This window comes from Ambystoma mexicanum, chromosome 2p (assembly GCF_040938575.1).
Source record: "Ambystoma mexicanum isolate Mex_15411 chromosome 2p, UKY_AmexF1_1, whole genome shotgun sequence".
Classification (NCBI taxonomy): domain Eukaryota; kingdom Metazoa; phylum Chordata; class Amphibia; order Caudata; family Ambystomatidae; genus Ambystoma; species Ambystoma mexicanum.
The window spans coordinates 26,812,106-26,834,952 of record NC_090923.1 but is presented as its reverse complement, the minus strand read 5'-3'; the positions used below and the strand labels follow the sequence as shown (position 1 = coordinate 26,834,952).

The 22,847-nt window shown below is 47.9% G+C and overlaps 1 protein-coding gene across 1 annotated transcript in view; it reads left to right on the top strand.

The window, feature by feature from the left end:
• The window catches only part of STAB1 (stabilin 1), a 1,160,316-nt gene that overhangs the window by 146,880 nt on the left and 990,589 nt on the right, over positions 1-22,847 (top strand). The window contains exon 4 of the mRNA XM_069643183.1: positions 10,631-10,716. Coding sequence (XP_069499284.1) covers positions 10,631-10,716 — 86 coding nt within the window. The remainder of the gene's footprint in view (positions 1-10,630; positions 10,717-22,847) is intronic.

Genomic DNA, 22,847 nt, shown 5'->3' with positions numbered 1-22,847 from the left:
CTGCGGCGGCGGAGATGCGTGAAAGGCCCTCCAAAGGTGGGGGCCTCGTTACAGTGTGCTGAACTCACGCCATGTTTGCTAAACAAGATGGCTTCTAGGCCTAACTGAATTTTGGTATATGCAGGGAACGGATATGTGTGGGCAATGTCGTCGGCGGGTGACCCCTCCTCCACCTGGGCCCGGTCGGCATGAGGGGACGGCCACCGAGTCATGGTCCTCACCTGGGGAGAAGGCTGCAGGTGAGATAAAAGCATCGTATTTACTTACGGGCCTTCCGCGGACTCCGGCGCTGCAAACAAGCTTCTGAAAGACAAAAGAAGAGACATTAGACAGGTATTTACTTACGCCCATCGCGCTCTTCACAATAGAACGCCTGCAAATACTCCGGTGCCTCTTCACCACGAACTACGCTGCAAGGGAAAGAACAGCTAGAGTGCTTGCATTTACTCACGCATTTCCAGGCGCTTTATTTCATCTTCCTCAAGAGTCCTGCAAGCAAAAGGGGAGAAAAGCATCATACGAAGTCCTGTTCAATGTTAACGTGCCTTGCACCTAAAGACTCTAAAGACTATAAAGACTAAAAAGGTGTCTGGAAACTCACCGCTCGTGCGATTAACGACGGTAAAGGTCCTCTGAGTCCAAGAGGCCTATGTTTCACCAGTGAAGCAACTGGCAACAGCGCCCTGCATCAGACGCAGATGGAGAGTCCAGCATTCACCTATCTAAGGTGAGCACGTTGACCTGGGGCCTCTACGGAGAAGCTTGGGAGAGAGAGGAAGAGAGACATTAAACAACCCAGACCATTAACCCTTATATTCTTTCATCTGCAGAAACCTCACCCTACGAGTCCGTCACACAGTGCGAAGAGGTTCGACCCCAGAAGCCCATCGAGTCCTGCACATCACCTTTCGAGTCACAGACACCTTCCTGCCACGACCTGCGCCTCCGTGGGAATCAGGTGAGCGTTACAGAACGCGAAGCCGACCGCAAAACTCCTACCCAGGCGCAATGGAAACCTCAGACACTGATCACTTAGCCCAGTTGCTCGGAGAATTAAGAGCAGAAGTACATGCAGCTCGTCAGGAAACAAGCTCTCTAAGAAGAGAACTAATACTTTCCAAGGAGCGAACAGAGGACCTCGCTAGGCAATTGCTACAAACGCAGGCCGGACAGACACCTCGTCCGCTCCAGGAGGAAGCTATCCTTCTGCACCATCTGTAAATCCAGTGCAAATCAATCTACCTGGTTACGTGCCCTTGGCTCCGCCCGAACGTTTTTCTGGTGACCCAAAGAAATATGCAGTGTTCATCAACCAGTGCCGCTTACATTTCTTATGTCGACCAGCTGCATTCCCAACAGATCAGACCAAAGTGGCTTTCGTGCTTTCTTATCTCAGTGGCAGCGCCGCAGATTGGTCGATTCCTTTAGTCACCCAGGATGATCCAGTTCTGCATGATTTCCAGGCCTTCCAGTCCAGTATGGAGAAACTGTTTGCAAGACATGCACAAGGGCAGGCCTTGGACCATGAACTTCTTTCATTACGACAGGGTAATCAAGACCTCTTGACCTATATAGCCTCATTCAACAGACTCATAGTGGAAATTCAATGGCCCGAGGACAAGAGAATAACGCTTTTCTACAGAGGCCTGCGTGGAGAGCTCAAGGATGTGTTAGCTCAAGTTGTGAACCCTCCACAAGAATGTTCAGACTATATTGACTTAGTCGTCCAATTGGACCACAGATTACAGAACAGGAAGGCTGATCGTTCCAAATTTGATACCCGAGTGTTTTCTAAACCACAAACTTCTACTAAGGGAGCTGACACTGTGGAACCCATGCAAATAGGGGGGATGAAAGGTCCTTTAAGCCAAAAGGAGCAGGAAAGAAGAAGACAGCTGCAATTATGCCTCTATTGTGGGAACTCAGGGCACTTTCTTCGAGACTGTCCAGTGAAACCAGCTAAGAAGGCTGTAGGAGCCGCAGACACCAGTGCCACAAGTTCTAAGCAGGGAAACGACCTAGCCCGGCAAGTGTAGAGGTCCTCTTGCCGAGCGTTAAGATCTGTCCCGTGACCTCGCATTTCGTGGTGCCCATGGTCCTCATTAGTCCAGCACGTCCGGATCGTTTGCATGCAATTGAAGCTTACATCGACAGCGGAGCAATCAGCAATTATGTGGACCGTGAAATGGCATCAAGGATGAATCTACCCCTTGTCCCTAAGGCAGTAAAGGACGTCATTACTACAGTGGATGGCACGGAGATAGCCTCCGGACCAGTAACGCATGCCACCCAAGAAGTGACGCTAGTGAGCCAAGATGGACACCGGGAGAAAATTGTGTTCGATGTGATCAAGGCCCCTCAGTTCCAGATCTTTCTGGGAATCCCTTGGTTAGAGAAACACAATCCTCAGATCGACTGGCGAGCAAAGACGGTTCAGTTTCCAGAATGCTTTACCACTTGTTATCCTCGGCCTGAAGTTTCAGTGGCGGCAATTTCTTCTGAGGTTCCTACATTACCTCCCGACTACCAGGAATTCCAAGATGTCTTTCGGAAGGATCAAGCTAACACCCTGCCTCCTCATAGGTCTTACGACTGTCAAATAGACTTAATACCCGGAACAACTCCTCCTTGCAGTAGGATTTATGCCCTCACCGAGCCAGAGAATCTTCACCTCAGACAATATCTGGACCAATACCTAGCTAACGGGTTTATCCGTCCTTCTAAGTCTCCAGCTTCCTCGGCTTTGTTCTTCGTTCCGAAAAAGGAAGGAGACCTTAGGACTTGTATAGATTACCGCGCCCTGAATCAAATCACCGTTAAAAACAGATACCCCTTACCTTTGATCCCTGAACTCCTGGACCAAGTCAAAGAAGCATGTATATATACAAAATTGGACCTCAGAGGAGCCTACCACTTGGTACGAATAAAAGAAGGCGATGAATGGAAGACGGCCTTCCGCACCAAGTATGGGCTATTTGAATATCAAGTGATGCCCTTTGGACTTTGTAACGCTCCTGCCGCTTTCCAGTATTTTATGAACGATGTCCTTAGAGAACTCATAGATGTGTGTGTTGTTGTCTACATTGATGATATCCTTGTCTATTCATCATCTGAAGAGGAACATCAGAGACACGTTAAAAAGGTTCTCGGGAGACTGCGTCAACATAACCTTTTTGCCAAGCTTGAAAAATGCGTTTTCAATGTAACTGAAGTTGAGTTCCTGGGATTCATATTGTCACCTAATGGGGTTCATATGGATTCGAAGAAGGTCGATGCAATCATCAAGTGGCCATCACCAACCTCGGTAAAAGGAGTTCAAAGCATGTTGGGATTCGCTAACTTTTACCGCAGATTCATTCCTGAATTTTCCCGGATAGTCCAGCCCATCACCGCTCTGTTAAAAAAGAACAAACGTTTTGAATGGTCTACTGAAGCAGAACAAGCTTTTCAGGACTTAAAAGCTAAATTCATTTGTGCACCTGTTCTGAAACATCCTCGCCCAGAACTCCCCTACATTGTGGAAACAGATGCTTCTAGTCTTGCTATGGGGGCAGTTTTATCACAAAGAGATCCGGTCACACACCAATTACATCCTGTAGCCTTTTGGTCCCGCAAATTCTCGGCTCCCGAGATCAACTATTCCATTACAGACAAGGAACTTTTAGCTATCAGATCGGCCTTTAAAGCCTGGCGACATTATCTTTTGGGAGCCAGACACACAGTCACCGTAATGACTGATCACCGCAATCTACAATATCTGAAGACGGCCAAAGCTCAGTCTTCCAGACAGCTTCGCTGGGCTCTGTTTCTGGCTGAGTTTGACTTTATAATTACTTATCGACCCGGCAGTAAAAACGGAAAAGCAGATGCCCTCTCTCGGATGGGAGTAGATGAATATTTGACCAATCCAGAACCAATACCCATAATCCCAGAACAAAGGATTTTGGGGTTAGTCCACACTCAATCCTTTGAAGACATCAAGACTGCAGTCAAGTCACTCCTAACTCCGGCCGATTTGCAGGACTGGCAATTAAAGGGAAAAGAATTCTCAGTGGATCAAGACCTACCATATTTCCAAGGACGATTGTACTTGCCATGTGAGAAAATACAAAAACAAGTAATCTCCGGTTATCACGACTCTCTGATGGAGGGTCACCCTGGCATTACCAAAACCATGGAAAAGATCAAGAGACATTTCTGGTGGCCATCATGGAAGAAGGATATTAGAGACTTTGTAATCTCCTGCGGTGTGTGTGCCCAGAATAAAAGTCAGAAGGAGAAACCAGCCGGCCTTTTACACCCTCTGGATATTCCTCCCTGTCCATGGCATACCCTGTCCATGGATTTCATCACGGACTTACCTCCATGCTCAGGGTATAATACTATTTTAGTAGTCGTGGATCTATTCTCCAAGATGGCTCATTTCATTCCCCTGAAGGGCCTACCTTCGGCTTCGGTATTGGCCCGAGAATTCTTAGAAAACATCATTCGGTTACACGGTTTTCCCTCGGTTTTAATCTCCGATAGGGGAAGTCAATTCATCTCCCACTTTTGGCGAAGTTGCTGTCGTCTAGCCCAAATTGATGTAAGACTTTCAACCAGTCACCATCCCCAAACTGACGGACAAACCGAGAGGACAAATCAGACTCTAGAGCAATATCTGCGTTGCATGCTCCAACAAACTGAAAACCCTTGGAAGGATATTCTGTGGATCGCTGAATACGCTTACAACAATTCGACTCATTCTGGAACCGGGAAGACTCCCTTCTTCCTATTATACGGACATCATCCTAGAACCTCTAATTTGGATCCTTCCCTAGAATTCGAAACACCAGCTGTGGATCATTTACACTCTGAGATTACCCGTGCTTTTAAGGAAGCCACTGCCCATCTGCAAAGAGCTAAAGCTCAAGTCAAAAAGGGAGCAGATCGACACCGTAAAGAGGCCCCTCACTACGCAGTAGGTGACCAGGTCTGGTTATCCACTAAGCACCTGCCTCTAAAAGGATCCCGCACCTTCAACCCGAGATACCTTGGACCCTACACCATCTCTACCATAATTAATCCGGTGGCGGTCAAATTGGAATTACCTACGCATATGAAAATACATCCAGTATTCCATGTCTCCTTATTAAAACCAGTACAACCAGAAACTCGATTGACTGAACTCCCAGAACCTGTTTTGGTAGACGGAGAACTCGAATTCGAAGTGAAGAACATCCTAGACTCCAAAATCTCCAAATCTAAATTATACTATCTGGTTGATTGGAAAGGATACGGTGCCCAGGAAAGGTCTTGGGAACCCTCAGAATATGTCCACGCACCTCGTCTGGTTAAGAGATTCCATCTGAATCACCCCGACAAGCCAAAACCCCCGGAGAAGACACGCTTAGGAGGGGCCTTGAGGGGGGGTACTGTCATGATCACTGCTTCCAAGGAGCCAGGACCAGCCCAACGTCCTTGGAAGCAGGCCCCTAACCCTAATCCTAGGCACCAGCCGGTCCCCACGGGGACCTTTTGGACCTTGTCCTGGCGCCGGTGGCACCAGGCTCATCAGAATCATCGGTCCCGGCACTGGAAGCGCCGGGCTCATAATATGTGTGCAGATGTTTGGGTGGACTTACCTGCAGCAGACCATGCTGCTTACTTACCAGCCACTTAGAAGTCCTCTGTAAACAGGAACTACTTTCTTACCTGGGTGGGGCAGCTCCATTCCCTGGATTCAGCATGGGGAAAGCTTCTGGAACTGGAACTCTTTTCTTACCTAGGCGGGGCCGTGGAGGAAGACGCCTCATCACTCCAAGGCTATTTAAACCACACCCGATGGATGAAACGTGCTTCGCGTTATTCTGCATCTGCAGCAGAACGCTCACCGAGTCTGTTCCAGCCTTTCTTCCTCAATCTGCAAGAATCATACTCACCATTCCTGTATCCAGTCGACAGCAGCATCTGCAGAGACAAGAAACACCAGATTAGCAAGGCAGTCTTAACTCGCAGTGCTTACTCACCTGATCCATCGGCTGCGGTCATTTCGGCACGCTGTACTTTCGCCTGTGAAGACAAAAGCATTGTCATTACTTACCGGCACTCCGTGAACTCTGGAATTCTTCACGCTGCATCGCCACCTGCGGAGATAAAAGCATCGTATTTACTTACGGGCCTTCCGCGGACTCCGGCGCTGCAAACAAGCTTCTGAAAGACAAAAGAAGAGACATTAGACAGGTATTTACTTACGCCCATCGCTCTCTTCACAATAGAACGCCTGCAAATACTCCGGTGCCTCTTCAGCACAAACTGCGCTGCAAGGGAAAGAACAGCTAGAGTGCTTGCATTTACTCACGCATTTCCAGGCGCTTTATTTCATCTTCCTCAAGAGTCCTGCAAGCAAAAGGGGAGAAAAGCATCATACGAAGTCCTGTTCAATGTTAACGTGCCTTGCACCTAAAGACTCTAAAGACTATAAAGACTAAAAAGGTGTCTGGAAACTCACCGCTCGTGCGATTAGCGACGGTAAAGGTCCTCTGAGTCCAAGAGGCCTATGTTTCACCAGTGAAGCAACTGGCAACAGCGCCCTGCATCAGACGCAGATGGAGAGTCCAGCATTCACCTATCTAAGGTGAGCACGTTGACCTGGGGCCTCTACGGAGAAGCTTGGGAGAGAGAGGAAGAGAGACATTAAACAACCCAGACCATTAACCCCTATATTCTTTCATCTGCAGAAACCTCACCCTACGAGTTCGTCACACAGTGCGAAGAGGTTCGACCCCAGAAGCCCATCGAGTCCTGCACATCACCTTTCGAGTCACAGACACCTTCCTGCCACGACCTGCGCCTCCGTGGGAATCAGGTGAGCGTTACAAGTATCAAGGAGAATAGACTGCATTGCCTTTTGCAAATACAACAGTGGAACAGCCCCAATGTGTTGCATGTTTTCTCAAAAGAAGTTGTGAATTGTGATGTTGAAAGTTGAAGACTTTTGAAGAGGTTTGAAGTAGACCTCACCACAGAGAACTTGTAGTAGTGTTAGGAGCTTTTGTCCTGGCAGGCGAGTATACAAGGATAGGGGCCTTTTAGTGGTAGTCCTGGCAGGTTAGTGGACCAGGAATAAATCATTGAAGTACTACATTGTGGTTGAAAGTTGTGAAGAAGAAGCAGTGGCAAAACCACTAAAGTGTTTGATCAACTGTTGTGGAATCCTCCTGACAATGCTGATACAGAAGAATTGTGGAAGTGTTTTGTTTCTTAAGGAGATGTTATGTTAAACGTTTGTTTATACTTGGAGGGATAAAGACTTGTCTACTTGAACCTTTGGAGCAAGACAAGCATTATCATCAACTAATAAACTATCTTAGTTGAACGTTTGATTAAAAATCCTGCTTTGAATCTGTGGAAGGGGATCAAACCCAGGCTACAATGCTATACCGTTATTAGATTTAAGTTGTATATCACTGTTATTTCTGTTACATTTGAATGGCCATTGATTACCTTTATGAGTTAGATGTATGTACAAGTGTGGAGACAGATTCCTTGTGTATTTTGATAGGCAGGGGACCCCTTTTTAGCATAGGGATAGTGAGGCGTTTATCAAACCCTTTTAAGTTAATAAAATGGCTACTTGTGAAAATCTTTACCAAGTTGTCCGCCTCACATTTCTGACCCCTCAGAGTGATGATCTTCTGCCCCTTGTTTCCTCCCCTGGTGGCTTACAGACCCCTTGTTGGCAATTGCCCACACACCTTCTCCCCCATTATTAGCTCCCTGACCCCTTGTACTTATCCCATGCCATCTGCTTCCCTGTCACCATGTACTTTCCCCTATGATCTGTAAAGAGCACCGCACTGTTGCTTCCAAAAAGTCCATGCTCACTTAGTACCCTTATAATAATACAAATGAATGCTTATCAAGCATCTGTTCATACCAGTCCTGGATTGATTCCCAAAGGATCATCCTAAACGATAAATTGTTTCTCCATGAAAACATTGTCTTTCCAAATCTTTACTGTAAAGTCATAGCTGGGAGCCAGCAGTCTGCTGAGGGTCACAGGAAGCATTGTTTAAATACCGACAACTTAGTCAAAGTGAGTTCCCAAGATAAGTGGGTATCCAGGATTAATCATGAATTCTCTCGACACCCTCCTTTCAACGAAAGAGTCAACATGCACTCAATTTCCCCCATACTAAGGGGTCCAGGTGAATATCTCGAGTCTCGGGGCCAACTCCTTCTAGATGACATAGACGTACCTCCAATATGCCAGGGCAGTCTTAGAATAGTAAATTAAAACATTCCTAGAAAAAGTGGTGGATGGTGGTGTATTGAATGGAAAAACCCTTTGCTATCTGTGAACTGCAGAACATAGAAGCTCTGAACTTCCGACACCCTCGTCTCTGCAAGGACCTCTTGCCATTATTTGATTCTCACATGAATGCCATGATGGAACCCCCATGATGCTGGACCCGACCGTCCCACCCATGCATAAGCTGTGAGCACTGTTCTCTTTAATCTCCGTTGATGCTATGAGTGTAGATCAGGTGTTAATTAAACATGAAGCCAACCAGCCAACCCTCCTTGTTTGTCTGCATCATATGTAAATGCCTTTGTTTTTGTATGCACTTTGCAAAGCACGGTTGAACACTGTGGTTGCGATTTCATGCAGAAATTACGCATGGCTTGTGAGTCTGTCGGGTGCGTAAAGCCCTCTAAAGAGAAATAGCGTGTTCTACAGGCTGAAATTCCCCAGAAGAAACTCAATCACGTTTTAGCTCCCTGTAAAGTATCGATTTGCATATAAGTCTGACCCAGTCCATAAAGGCAGCCCAGCCCAAGATGCCAGACAAGCCCGCTCGAAGCAAGGGCACCGACGGCAGCCCTAGGCGCTTGCTTCTGCTTCATTGGGAGTCATCAGTGAGGCGCACCGATGTTCCTACTTACTTAGGGAAACGCCCCAAGTGATCCAAAAGTAGACAACAATGTGAGACATCCTCTAGTGAGAACGCACTGGATCTCACTCTGTTCCATTCAGGAAGTGCACTGCACCCCTGCAGGATGTGGCCCTCTGTGCCTTCCCAGATCCCGCTTAGACAGGGAGGAGCGCATGTCAGGCATTGCTGTGTTACACTCCAGCTCAGAGAAGGGTTGCCTGACAGGTCGCTGCTATTTTAGCTTTTGTCCATCCTCAGAATAGGATTTCACTCATTTTTGACTTCGGGGAAGCACCATGAACGACGTACACAGAACGGGTTGTAAGTCTGTACTAGAAACATGGGATCCACAGGAAACATGGCCATGACACATGATGTGGGTCTGTCCCGTGTGATGAATCCAATGGTATCCTTACTTCTGATCCTGACCCTGTGGGTGGCTATATGAGGGAGGTTCACATGGGGGTAGACACTCTTCGGGAGGGGGAGATGGTATCAGCGGGTGAGCTATGGTATCCCCTTTTCCCCTTACAGGATAAACCTTCCATTTACAACATTCTAATGGCCTAATTCCTCCCCTGCTCCCACCATAGACAGTAGTGAATCCACTTTGATACAACCTACAGACCAACTCTCAAACACGGACTTGCTTTGTGAATTTGCTAAAAATCATCTGTCATAACTCCACATACCAATCCTCCATGACCGACTTGCCATCAAAACTCATTATGGACATTCATCCAACATTTTCATGGAAGTTTCCAAAAAGGGACTACTGTTCCCATAACCACCTCAGCACTGCAATGAGGCAGAGGAGTGGAGGAGTTCAGAGCAAGAGAAGTCCCGACCACAGGCAGCACTCTAGTTGCTACGAGCACACATCTATACCCGGAACATTTAAATCAGGACCGCAAGAAAGTCAGTGCAACTGCTGGTGGGAGAAGGCTGCTCCTCTCTGTGTGACCGACGGGCTGGAAGAAGGTCGCAGGAAGCTAGTATTTGTCCAAGAACTGTTATTTGACTGAGGAGCAAATAACTCTCCTGGCAGGAGAGTACACCAGGTATCCTGACAAAACAAAGAACAAACAAAGTTGTATATAATTCTGGTGTCAAACAAAAGGAAAACCAAGAACTGTTATTTATAAAAAAACGCAAGAAGAATCCCGGGCAAGGGAAACATACTCTGGAGCAAGGAACTATATCCTTGAGAGAGTTTTTGTTGGAGTTATCTATGTCTTTACCCATTTGAACACTGAAGGCCACAGACATTATCCTTTTCACCTTAAAGTTCAATTCTTTAGAATGTGAGCATTAGAATAGTACAATGGCCACCAGATCGTTTTATTTTGGACATTCGGACACTGACAGATCCTTCATTTTGGGTTTAGGTAGGGAAACACCTCTTGTGCAGTCATAGCGATGCATTTTCCCACTCCTTTTTTAATTTATCAATAAAAGTCTTTAGCCAAAACCCTATCTAATATGTGTCTGAGTTTCATTCCTGATCCCTCACACAACAAAGTGCATGATGGGAAGGATCGTATGGGTGATGGCCATCTGAGCCCCTGTATAGGAGGTCCTGCATGATGACGGGCGTGGTGGAGCTGTGAGGCCGTACCATCTAGAGGGGTCGCCATTATATTATCCATGTCTGCTTCCAGTGAACTCTACCTCCCATTCCTTCATGTCCCTCTAAATTCTCTCTTTTCCAGATTGCCCGGGGGGTCCAGTTGCAATCTGCAGTGGACATGGTACATGTGTGGACGGCATTACGGGGAATGGAACCTGCCTGTGCAATGTGAGTACAAGTACTCAATGTTTTTTTAAGGGGTTGCCATGCGTGTCGTGTTTTTTGTGTTACCCTTTTTTGGGTTACCTTACCTTGCTCATCACAAAATGTTGTGTGCATGTTTTAAAACTGTTTAATATTCATGGTTCGCACATGGGTCGCGCGTCTGGCCAATCCGGTGGATGGGAATGTAGCCAGAATCTGTCAGTGACGGCTCTTATTCTCTCATCCACTCAAGCACCTACCGGGGTCGCCACTGATTTTTATTCCTTATGCCCCTGCCTTCCACGGTATGCCCCCTCGGACCACACGTAAACTCGTCCACCCATCCCACCCATGCCCACGCCACCTCACTTACCTGGTTGGCCCTGGTCCTTCTTCATCCCAGCCGCCCGCACTCCTTTGCTGGCAATAAAAATCGAAGCGCTGTCCTACGGATGTCCAAGATTACTACAGGATGTAATGTTAGGTCCAGATGCACATTTATTGTTCAAACTATTTAAAGGGTGGGCCCAGAAAAATGCCAACACGTGTTTCGACCAATTTGGTCCTTTTCAAGGCAGGGCCGATAGACCACACAACTGCTGGTCTCCTGTTATCAAGTCAGGGTGCCTTAAATGTAAGAGGATTCAAATGAAAAAGTGATAGGTCTTGATAGGGAGATCTAAGGACTTCTGTAATGGAACAATGGTATGGACCTCATGTGAAGAATACCAGGAATACCAGGACCTGTTCTCCGGTGCGTATGAGATAAGGAGTTTGTATTGTCCTGATGTTCCAGCGTGGAAGTGTCACGTTAGAATGTTAGGCCGTAATGCTGTGCCTGATGGCAGAAAGAATCAAACGGCTCTGATGCCCGCAAGTGAGCTGTATATCGCTCCATCTGTGAGGACTAGTTACAACTAGTCACACCCTAGAGGGAGCACCAGGTTGGGAATAGCGATAATCCCGTGTGCAAGCACATACAAGACCAGTAACGGACCTGATCACTCGCTGAGGCTCTCACTCTGCTTGGGCACACTTTAGGCTTGCGCTGGCGAGCCGTTGCCAGCCTTACACACCCCTATGTGCATAGATCAGAGGTTACGCAAAGTATTTTCTTTAATTATGGACATTTATATAATGGGAATCTGGGCCATTACTAGCCTTGTATGTGAAGGCACAGTCGATGATCGCTGTAAATAGCTAGTGAAAGCATTACACTCAGTACAACAGATCAGTTTAACGATATCAACCAAATATTTCAATGAGATAAATAATTGAGGTGGTGCCCGAATGAGTCGCAAGTCGATAGTTAGGGGTGTGGTCTAAGAAGTATCCGGGGGGCCTAAGAATTGCAAGTAGTTAAGGAATGTATAAAAGAAGTGTGGACCGTGTCAAGAGTAAGGGAACAGAGGCCGCCGAGCTTTCCTATCTGACACGGCATCAGCAAAATTAAGAAATACAAATATTCAAGTACACAACTGAAATCACAATAAATTGGGTAAAATGAAGGTTTTAATCCCTCAGTTTTTTTTGGTAGGAAATCAATTTCTTATGGCAGAACCTAAGTATCATTTTATGTTGCAAAACTCAATCAATGTATTGATTCCATTATGTTTTGCATTCTAAGATTACAAAACAAATGGACTAACTCAAAATATATGAAACTAATGAAGTGATTCTAAATAGGAATAGTAGTGACATCTACTGGGGAAGAACAGTATTGTCACTCGCCTTTTCTTTGAAGTTTAGAGCAGGGAAATCAGGTAAGTAAGCACTGGCACAACCCCAACTTGATGGAATTGTTTGCAAGGCTTGCTTGTGCTTTATCAATATGGGTAATGTGTGCTTCCAGTGTCATCTGCTGGTGGTAAGCCGGGTAATGGATGTTTGTTAGGCATAAGGTGCGGGTGAGTGGAATAGCCTGTGCTTAGGCTCAGCTCTTTTTCAACATTTCTAAGTCTAGAAATAGCCCAAACATCCCCCAAAAAATATAAACAAGGAGGTGAAAGACGTCCCTAGATTGCAAAGTATTCCAAGTATTGCAAAATACAATTTCCACTTGTGCAACCTTAGGAGTAACTTTACACATGCTGATGGCATGTATGATTACTTGAATGTCTATCATTGTCCCTACCACCACTCCCTGGGGCCATATTTGGTCATTGCTACTTAGCCATCCGTTTTTTTGTCAAAATGTAAAACATGAAAGGCGCAGGACTATTCTTCCTTTCCTCTTATCTAACTATTGACATCAGTTCATGTTCTTGTCACGGAAGTCATTTTCTCCCAACATTTTGATTATGGAAGTATTTTGAAAAGAGTGACTTCCAAAATGTTAGCCTTCAAACTGTATTACCTCGTCTCACAGGAGTTAACAGAAGATGTGACAATAGCCAGGCCTCTAGGAATCCTATAAAAGCTGCATCGATCTTTGGATATCCTCTAAAAGCTGCATTAATCTTACCTACAAATATCGTCTAAACATTGCATCGATCTTCTGGTATCCTCTAAAAGCAACATTGATCTTCTGATATCCTCTGGAAGTTGCATCGATCTTCTGATAGCCTCTAAAAGCTGCATCGATCTTCTGAAATCCTCTAAAATCTGCATTGATCTTCTGATATCCTCTGGAAGTTGCATCGATCTTCTGTTAGCCTCTAAAAGCTGCATCCATCTTCTGATATCCTCTAAAAGCTGCATCGATCTTCTGATATCCTCTGGAAGTTGCATCGATCTTCTGTTAGCCTCTAAAAGCTGCATCCATCTTCTGATATCCCCTAAAAGCTGCATCGATCTTCTGATATCCTCCAAAAGTTGCATCGATTTTCTGATATCCTCTAAAAGCTGCATCAATCTTCTGATATCCTCTAAAAGCTGCATCGATTTTCTGAAATGCTTAAGTAGCGAGTTCTATATCTTGGATATCAGTACGGAAATAGCGATTCTGACAGTCAATTTGAAAAAAATGACCTTCCTGGTGATTCCGGTACTCCTAGGCCTTGCTCTCCCTCCTTCACAATTGGTTTGGGATGCTATGAGGTCCCAGCTTATGCGTCCTGCAGGAATCGACGATGTGCCTGCGAAACCCACCAGCTCTGTCTTGCCGCAGTCATGATAACCCACTTCAGGTTTGAAGGCTCTGAGGGGAAAGGGGAATTGGATAATACAACGAACTGCAAGATCTGTGCTCTACACCCACTGGTCTCTGCTCCTTGTTCTTGGGTTCTTGGGGCACAATTCTTTGATGCAGGATCTACAATACAAACAAAAACTGGTTAAACCTGGCGGTAGTTTACTGTGATCTCGTGCGTATCTGTTTGCTCTCTTTTCTCATTACCCGATTGCCTTCCTTTCTTGCTGGAAGGCAGACATTAAGTTCCTTAGATATCTTTTCATTGAGCGTGCTCTTCTCTTTCCCTATAGAAAGGTACTCTGAGCCTCTTGCTTTCTTTCCTTTTGGTCTTTGAAGTCTGCATACTAATCTAAAGGTTCCTTTTTACTTTTCTGGATTCTTATGCACAGACAGCTTGTATAATCACTGCACTCCCGTGCTCAATAACTCTTTTTGATTATCTTGTCACTGCAATCCCGCGCTCTGTGTTAACTCCGCCTTATTTCCACGCTCTGTCCTGCTTCTTCAGTGGTTTTTCTTCATGCATCCGTGCTCTGCAAATCGGTCAGGTGTGTGCCCTGCTCACACACCACCGGCACCTGAGCCTTGCCTCTGCATACATGCGCACACTTCTCATTTATTTCATTTCACTGTGCTCGGCTCACACAGCGCGATTGCCAGAACTGTGATGTGTGACCCTCCCAACTGTGTTGCCCCATTAAGGGGAATGTGTCCCTCCCTTGTGTATTGCCCTTTTAACATGGGCCATGACTCTGTCATGGCGCCAAGCTACTAAAAGGAGCCTCTGCAGACACGTGCACCAGAACAGCTGCAGACTCCCAAAGAGGAACTACGGAGTCCGTCTCGCATTATTTAGGCGTGCAGACCCACACTGTGTGAGCACGGGCCTGCAGGCCACGATGCCGTGGGACACTCGTGCCAGAACGGTGGCAGAGGCTCACATGCTCCCATGACCATGTAAGCCTCTGCCACCGTTCTGGCACGAGTGCATGGCTCGCCCTGCCCCCACTCCAGATGGTGCTGCCCATAGCACCACGGGGCCTGCTGGATGCCCAGAGCAGGCCCCCACCACATTGGCGATGAGGAAGGAATACCTGCATAGGTCTTTGTCACTGCTATCCCACAGACCTGTGTCTGTCCTGGTAGAAGGTGGATGGAGGGAGAGAGTTGGAGGCGGCTTCCATCACTGCTGGAAAGGAGGAAAGGTGGTGTTCCCCACTTGGGGAGAGAAAGGAGGAGGAGCGGCATGTTTTGCCATCGGGATAGCCAGAGGAGACTCAACCCGCAGCTCAACCCCTGTGGCGTCCGCCTCGGGAAAGGAAGAAATAAAACCTTGTGGCCCCCCGAACCATGAAGGAGCATTAAAGCCTTTTTGCAGTGAGGGGGAGATCCGCCCTGCCGCGCTGCTCACGGGGTGCGTGCTGCTGTTCGCCACAATGAGTCTCCCCGCCGGAGAATCAGGAGGACAGTGAGTGCTACAGGGCGTATCAATAAGACCCCGGATCGGTACGCATGGACTATGGCCCATGCTGCAGCCACAGCACAACATCAATAAATGGAAGTGTCTCCACTTTAAATCCGTCGCTATTGCGAATTGAGCCAAGTGAAGCTTCTTTGCCTCACCAGCTTGCTAAGATCGAATCACGAAAGACACAGTGCATGAAATGAAATATATGGTATTCCTGTAGGAACCCATTGAAATTACCGACAATTACCACCATATACGACCCAAAGAAATTGAGCTACTCTCAGATGTTCTACTAATGGGAAAGTATTCACTACGGAAAAGTATCAATCTGCCCTTGTCCTGAAGACGGCCATTATCTACATCCTGACCAACGGCACTAGAGAGAGTCCCGTATGAGTCACAAAGGCCGAAACATATGTCGACGTGTTAATAGGAACTTGTGTATTTGCCGATTCCTACCTCTCATATTGAATAAATTATAAAAGGATAGCTGGTGTGTATTAAATAACCCGCAGCTATCCTATACCAATGCAAGGTATTTCAACAGAGTGATTAATAAAATAAAAAAACAATATTAGATTATTCACTCTGGTCAAAAACCTTTGAGGTACACATCAGAAGTTGGGAGACTACAATATATTTTGACTCTTCCGTGTAAATACATATGTACGCACTCACAGTAAGATATACTGTCCTTTCCTGTTACCTTTCACTATGGTCATTGACATTCTGAAAGGCCTGGTGAACCTTCACCAGTCAGATTGTAAGTGACTAGCACAGTTTGTTTTTACATTTTTTAGGTGTTGTTTTTATACTTATTTTTTGAATAATAAATTGAAAAGCGTATAAGTAATAGACGTGTGTGAATCAGGTGTGGAATGTGTAACCTGAAATTTACATGAGGCTACCTTGGACATAACCCTGTGCGACTCAGGGTCTTTAGGTAGGGGAAGGCGACCTATCACTCCTTGTTCTTCGCCTTTTAACATGGGCCATGACTCTGTCATGGCACCAAGCTACTAAAAGGAGCCTCTGCAGACACGTGCACCAGAACAGCTGCAGACTCCCAAAGAGGAACTACGGGGTCCGTCTCGCATTATTTAGGCGTGCAGACCCACACTGTGTGAGCACGGGCCTGCAGGCCACGATGCCGTGGGACACTCGTGCCAGAACGGTGGCAGAGGCTCACATGCTCCCATGACCATGTAAGCCTCTGCCACCGTTCTGGCACGAGTGCATGGCTCGCCCTGCCCCCACTCCAGATGGTGCTGCATATAGCACCAGGGGGCCTGCTGGATGCCCAGAGCAGGCCCCCACCACATTGGCGATGAGGAAGGAATACCTGCATAGGTCTTTGTCCCTGCTATCCCACAGACCTGTGTCTGTCCTGGTAGAAGGTGGATGGAGGGAGAGAGTTGGAGGCGGCTTCCATCACTGCTGGAAAGGAGGAAAGGTGGTGTTCCCCACTTGGGGAGAGAAAGGAGGAGGAGCGGCATGTTTTGCCATCGGGATAGCCAGAGGAGACTCAACCCGCAGCTCAACCCCTGTGGCGTCCGCCTCGGGAAAGGAAGAAATAAAACCTTGTGGCCCCCGGAACCATGAAGGAGCATTAAAGCCTTTTTGCAGTGAGGGGGAGATCCGCCCTGCCGCGCTGCTCACGGGGTGCGTGCTGCTGTTCGCCACAATGAGTCTCCCCGCCGGAGAATCAGGAGGACAGTGAGTGCCAGTCTGACCCCAAATCAGCCACGTGACGCCATCAGCAGGGCATGCCAGCCCTCTACTGTTCCGGTGCCCCCTGATGTTCCCTGCTACTGCAGGGCCAGGAAGAGGGAGGCGAGAGTCAAACCTGCCTCCAGCCCAGCAGCCTGCAAGCGGCAACACAACCCTGATGAGTACCGCCATGTCGAGTCCTTCACACAGGTTCTGGACATGCTCCCAGATCCAGAGCTTCAACTGGGAAGAAAGGGGGATGAAACAACATGGCTGCCAGCAGTTTGTAGCCCCCCCTGCCTGAATGTCCCGGGCCGCATGGTGATGTAGTGGCGCACTAAGGACCTCTGGCATTTGAACTGCGTAGGCTCTGGAGCAGAGTGCTGAAAAAAAGTAGTGCAGTGTTCCAGGGCGATGAAAACAAAGTAATGAGAAGCCCCACTGCAGAATATAGACCCTTGTGCGTCAAGTCGGTGAATGGCAATGGGCTCTGTCTCGAGGGAAATGAAAGATGAAGTCCTCCATGCTGGGGTGCCTTTATGATCACGGGCATCAGGACGGTGGGGTACATCATTGTGAAACAAGTGGCCCCATGCCACGACACTCTGCCGCAGGTCTCGCTGCCTGTCTTGCAAGTGACTACTGCCTGAGGGAGCAGAAGAAGTGGCCCGACACCCTGCCGCCTGTGTGCGCATTTCCGCTGCTGAAAGAGGAGGCCCCACCACACTGCCCCTGATGTGCGCCTGGCACTACCAGGCCAACAACCTTTTGCCTGGAGAGAGAGAGGTGTGTTCCTCTAAGAGAAGAATGAGGAGGGGCCACAGTCAACAGGACAGAGCTACACTACCAGTGTATGAACACCAAGTCCAAGCCTTTCTCAGATCGCCAACATTGAGCTCATCCCACATGGCACCCACTGCCGTTAGGTGGAAGTCAGTAACACAATCAAGAGTGGGAGTCAGATCTGCCTGGACCCCGAGCCTAAGTGGGTGGAATAGATCACACATTCCATTTTGCACAGGACGCCCCACCCCAAACGAGAACAGAAGGATGAGATCCATCCCAATGGAGACAGTGAATTACGAGTTAGCACATCCTCGCTCACTTCCTGTCTGTCAAAGGCTCATACTGCCAAACTATCGCCTGTTTTTTCTGGCTCCAGATCCCAGATGAGAGCATTCCACATAGAGTGGCATGATGGCACAGCACTGCCAACTGTGGAGGGGGTCATGCGCCTGCACGTAGCCCTCCAACATTACAACAGCCGTTTTTTCGACAGTGTGCTTCAGAGGGAAGCGGGGTAAATAAACCAGATAGGGATGCATACTCTAAGGAAGGCTGTGTGTGTTCGCAGGCTGATGAGTGCAGCTAAGAAATAAAGACACTGCACAAGATCAGAGGTGTTCTTCCTACACTCGATAAACCCAGTGTTAGGATCCCACACACAGCCTAGTGTGTCCTTCACCTGCAGAGCGTGCTATGCAAGTTAACAAGTCGATGGTGTCAAAGTGAAGACATTAGCGAGGACCTGACATCCTGCCACCTGCTTCCCCCAGCCTGCATAGCAATTGTCCTCATGGCCCTGCCTCTGGCGTGCGCCCTGCCGGGCCCGCCATCCATAGTCCAGGCCGATGTGGCCCTGGGTGCGATTCCTGCCAGCCCCGAACTGGGACAACACTTGCACTATCAACGGCAGTGACTCCTGCCTGGGGGGAGGACAAGAAGTGGCCTGACACCAGGTCGCACACTGTCATCCATGTCCGGCCAACGCAGACCTCAAGTACAAACACCCAGAAGAAGTACCAGGAGACAGAGTGGGTTGTAGCTCTATAGGAGTGATTGTGCGCCCTCCAGCCTCCCACAGAGAAGAGACACCCCTGCCCTGTCATCATCATGTGCGCGGCCAGAATGCTCTGCTACCTGCGTCTCACTGACTGCCCAATATCAAGGGACTAAGCCGATGTGGGCCCTGGAGCCCCCCAGTGCAGCTTTATCGGCCTTAAACCTGTAACATCACTGGACCTGGACCCATGGGAATGACTATCCGGAACAGACACTGGAACAAAGTGAACTGGTCTCCTGCAATCCTGAAAGTGCTTGGAGAGGATGCAGCAACCATGTGTTTAAATGCTGGGGGCCTGCATGGAATGTATGTGTTTGAAATGGTCCCAGTGAAATGGATGTGGAGCTGTATTTGCATAGGTTTGGAGGCCTGTCGCTAGCAATGGCGTCATTCAGTGGTGGAGCGTCCACTGGCCCCAGGTTAATAAAGGATTTTGATGTATGTGGTCGAACTGTCGAGATTTCCACCGGGAGTTCGACAGCTGCGACTGTCACCTGCGGGTTATGTGTTGTAAGTCTATAACTAGAGGAGCCACATGTGTGTAGCAGTGGCATTTCCTATGTGTTGGTGATCCTACGATTCTGAAGTAGTCTAAGTAATGTCGTTCTGTAATGGGTGAGGGGATCGTTTATGTTTAAGTAACATTTGTTTGTTTGTTATGGAAAAGAGGAGTGTGGTTTGTGACACTCCCAAGTGTGTTGCCCCTTTAAGGGAATGTGTCCCTCCCCTGTGTATTGCCCTTTTAACATGGGCCATGACTCTGTCATGACAGAGTCATTTCCCAAGCTAATAAAAGGAGCCTCTGCAGACACGTGCACCAGAACAGCTGCAGACTCCCGAAGAGAAACGACTGAGTCCGACTCTCATTCATAGAGGCCCGCAGGCCCACACCATGTGAGCACGGGCCTGCACGCAATTATGCCGTGGGACCCTCGTGCCAGGACGGTGGCAGAGGTCTGCATGGTCGTGGGCATGGCTCGCCCTGCCCCCCCTCCAGATGGTGCTGATGCCCCATAGCACCCTGGGGCCTGCTGGATGTCCATAGCAGGCTCCAACCCCCAGAGGCACTGGGCCTATCTGGTGCTGCTGCCCATAGCACTACGGGGCCAGCTGGGTGCCCAGAGCAGGCCCCCAGCACAACAACGAGGCCCGCGTCGGGTTTTCGAGCAGGTCCCAGGCATCACAACGCTTCCCTCCACAGGCTGCTGATCCCATTCACGCCAAAATGTTCCTTTCTCTAACCTGGGCCACTCCGCTGACCTATCCGTCAAGAAAAAATAAATCCCTTTCAAGTACGACTAAAACAGTTTCTTCACTTTCCACACGTTGCTACGTTTACTACTGTTTTACAGTTAATATAAACTTTACTGAAGGTAATTCTTGTCAGAGGCTTGCATAGTCTAAGGAATTATATCAACAATTTACAATCCTTAGAACTGTATGTACGCAACTGGCATGCACTTATCTTTGGCTCTGTAAATTCTTTCTTCATTTCCCAGAGCTGTGGTTGCCGTCACCTCTCTGGACCAAATCTTCTGATGAAAGGCAGTTTAGAACCTTGCTGAAGGTTCTGAGTAGCGTCACAGCTGCCCATCGTCCAATCATTCCTGAGCTGGGGCTTCTCCATTTTGGAATGGGATTATCCAATTCCCCTATAGAGCTCAGTTAAGGAAATTAACAAGTGAACACTCGTGAAATACCAGGCACTCAGTCAATCTCCTCCTGGTCCACTGGGTCCAATATCCCCACTAGTGTTTAGTGGACCTGATTTATCCTGCTCCTGCCTCTCAGCCCAGACCTGACACATGCCGGCGATGCAGACTGAACGTGAAACAGCTTCTCCAAAAGAGGGTGCTTGCACTTTAAGAGTGTGTGCAGACCCATGCAATGGGTAGAGGAGACAGCATATGCCAAACCAGGGTTCAATCAAAAATGTTGCACAAAACATGTTGGGCAAAGAATGCACCCCTCCTCCCCTCCACCCCCCGCAGAATACATCTAAAGAATCGTGTTTGATGCGTGTGATGGGGAAATGCTTCTGGAAGGCCGTCGAGGCTCACGTGGCCCTGGTCGAGCAAGCGCTAAATCTTTCAGGAATTTAGAGGACAGACCGGTTGTAGACTAGAAATGCAAGCGACTATCCATCTACAAATGTAGCTGCTCTGTTTACAGGTGATAGTCTGCTGCTGGTGATAAAAAGTCACATTTCCAGAAGGACTTAATTCTGGGACACCGAGATTGTGCGTACTATCCTCTGCTGACGAACTATGAGGTCTAGGGTGGAAGACCGGCAAAACGATCTCCTGACAGAGCTTTAGGAATAAACGAGGGTGCAGATTGGAGAACTACCTTATCCTTTGGAAAATGATAAAAGGATCCTGCGAAGAGGGAGCCTGAAGCTCACTAACTCCCCTTGCGGAAGTAATAGGTAATGTCACTAAAACTGAAGCTTTCCAAGCAAGAGGCCAAAGGTTCAAAAGGTCCACGCATAATGACTGCTAAAACTACGTTGAGGACCCATTGAGGAATCGGCGTTCTGAATGAGAAGTGACGATGAAGACGTCCCTCTAAATGTCTCTTGACAATATAATCTTTTAGAGAAAAAGTCCTCTCTGAGAAATGAAGGTTTGTGGTCGATTCCAGAAAGGTAATGCCTGCAGGGGACTGAACCTGAAGGCCTAGGTCAGCTAAAAAAGTCATAAACGACCCCACATTGTCTAATGAAGCATTAAGAGGGTTGATGTCTCTAGGCAGAACCCAGAGCTCCTTGTTCCTAGACTGACACCTTGAGGGATCAGTCCTTACTGCACAAATGACCAAAATGACAGTATCAGAGATCCCACAGTTGGCGTATGTTTGTTCCTCAGGAACCAGACATGCGCGCTCCCAAATGAAAGGCTAGAGTGGAGCACACCTGTCCCAGCCCATGCTAGGTTAGGAGGTCCTGAGTCTTGGGGAGAAGCTGAAATATTCCTTGCAAAGCAGAAGGATGTCTAAGAACCGCGTCTGCCGGGGCCAGTTTGGTCCCACCAAAATCAAGCTGCAGTTCCGAGCCTCCATGAAGGTGCGCATGGATGGTGAATTAGAGGAAAGGGAAGGAACACATAAAGAGTCCAACCTGACCAGTCCAGGCTGAAGGTGTCTCCTAGAGAATGGAAGACCAGACTCCGATGAAAAGCATACTCTTGGCAAAGATGGTTGATGTCCATCACAAACAAGTCACCAATCGGGACTCCCTGTTTCTGAAATAATGGGATTATGGTAGACGTGTTTTATTCCCAGTCTTGTATGGCAGAACAGAGCCTGGCTAGAGTCTTGGCTGTCACATTCCTCTCTTCCTCTACATGGGATAATGTACTTCAGGAGACAGCACGGCCAAATCTGACAGACAAAGAGGATTAGAGCATGGGGTGTTGTCCCCTGCGCCTCTCGCTTGTTCAATAGTACATAGCTGTAGTGTTGTCCGTGAACACCTGAACCTCTTTTCGCTGGATCAGAGGGTGGAATGATTTCAGATTCAGAAAAATGGTTTTCAGCTCCAACTAGTTTATGTGGTGAAGTTTTTCCTGAGCACCCGTGAACCTGACAGCGGCCTCCCCACCCCAACAGGGAGGAGTCAGTCATCAGAGAGATTTAATGTAGAGGAAGGGAAAATGGAGGTATCCGCAGAAGACTCTCCTCCAGGGTCCACCACTTGAGGGAACGCTGCACCTCCGTCATGATGGAAACGTTCATGGACAGAAGATCTGACTATTTGTCGCAGTTAGAGAGCAGGTGCATTTGAGAGTGCGTCAGCCGGAGCCTGGCTAGATACACAATTAAAATGACCGAGGCTATCGGCCCAAACGTCTGTGGAACCACCATACAAAGGCCTGGGTCCTGATGCTGAAATTATGAATTGCCTGTTTCGAAGCAGGATCCCAGTCAGGAGGAGGGACGGACATGCCCAGAGAGATCTCCATGACCGCTCCTATAAACTGTATCTCCTGAGACATTGATAA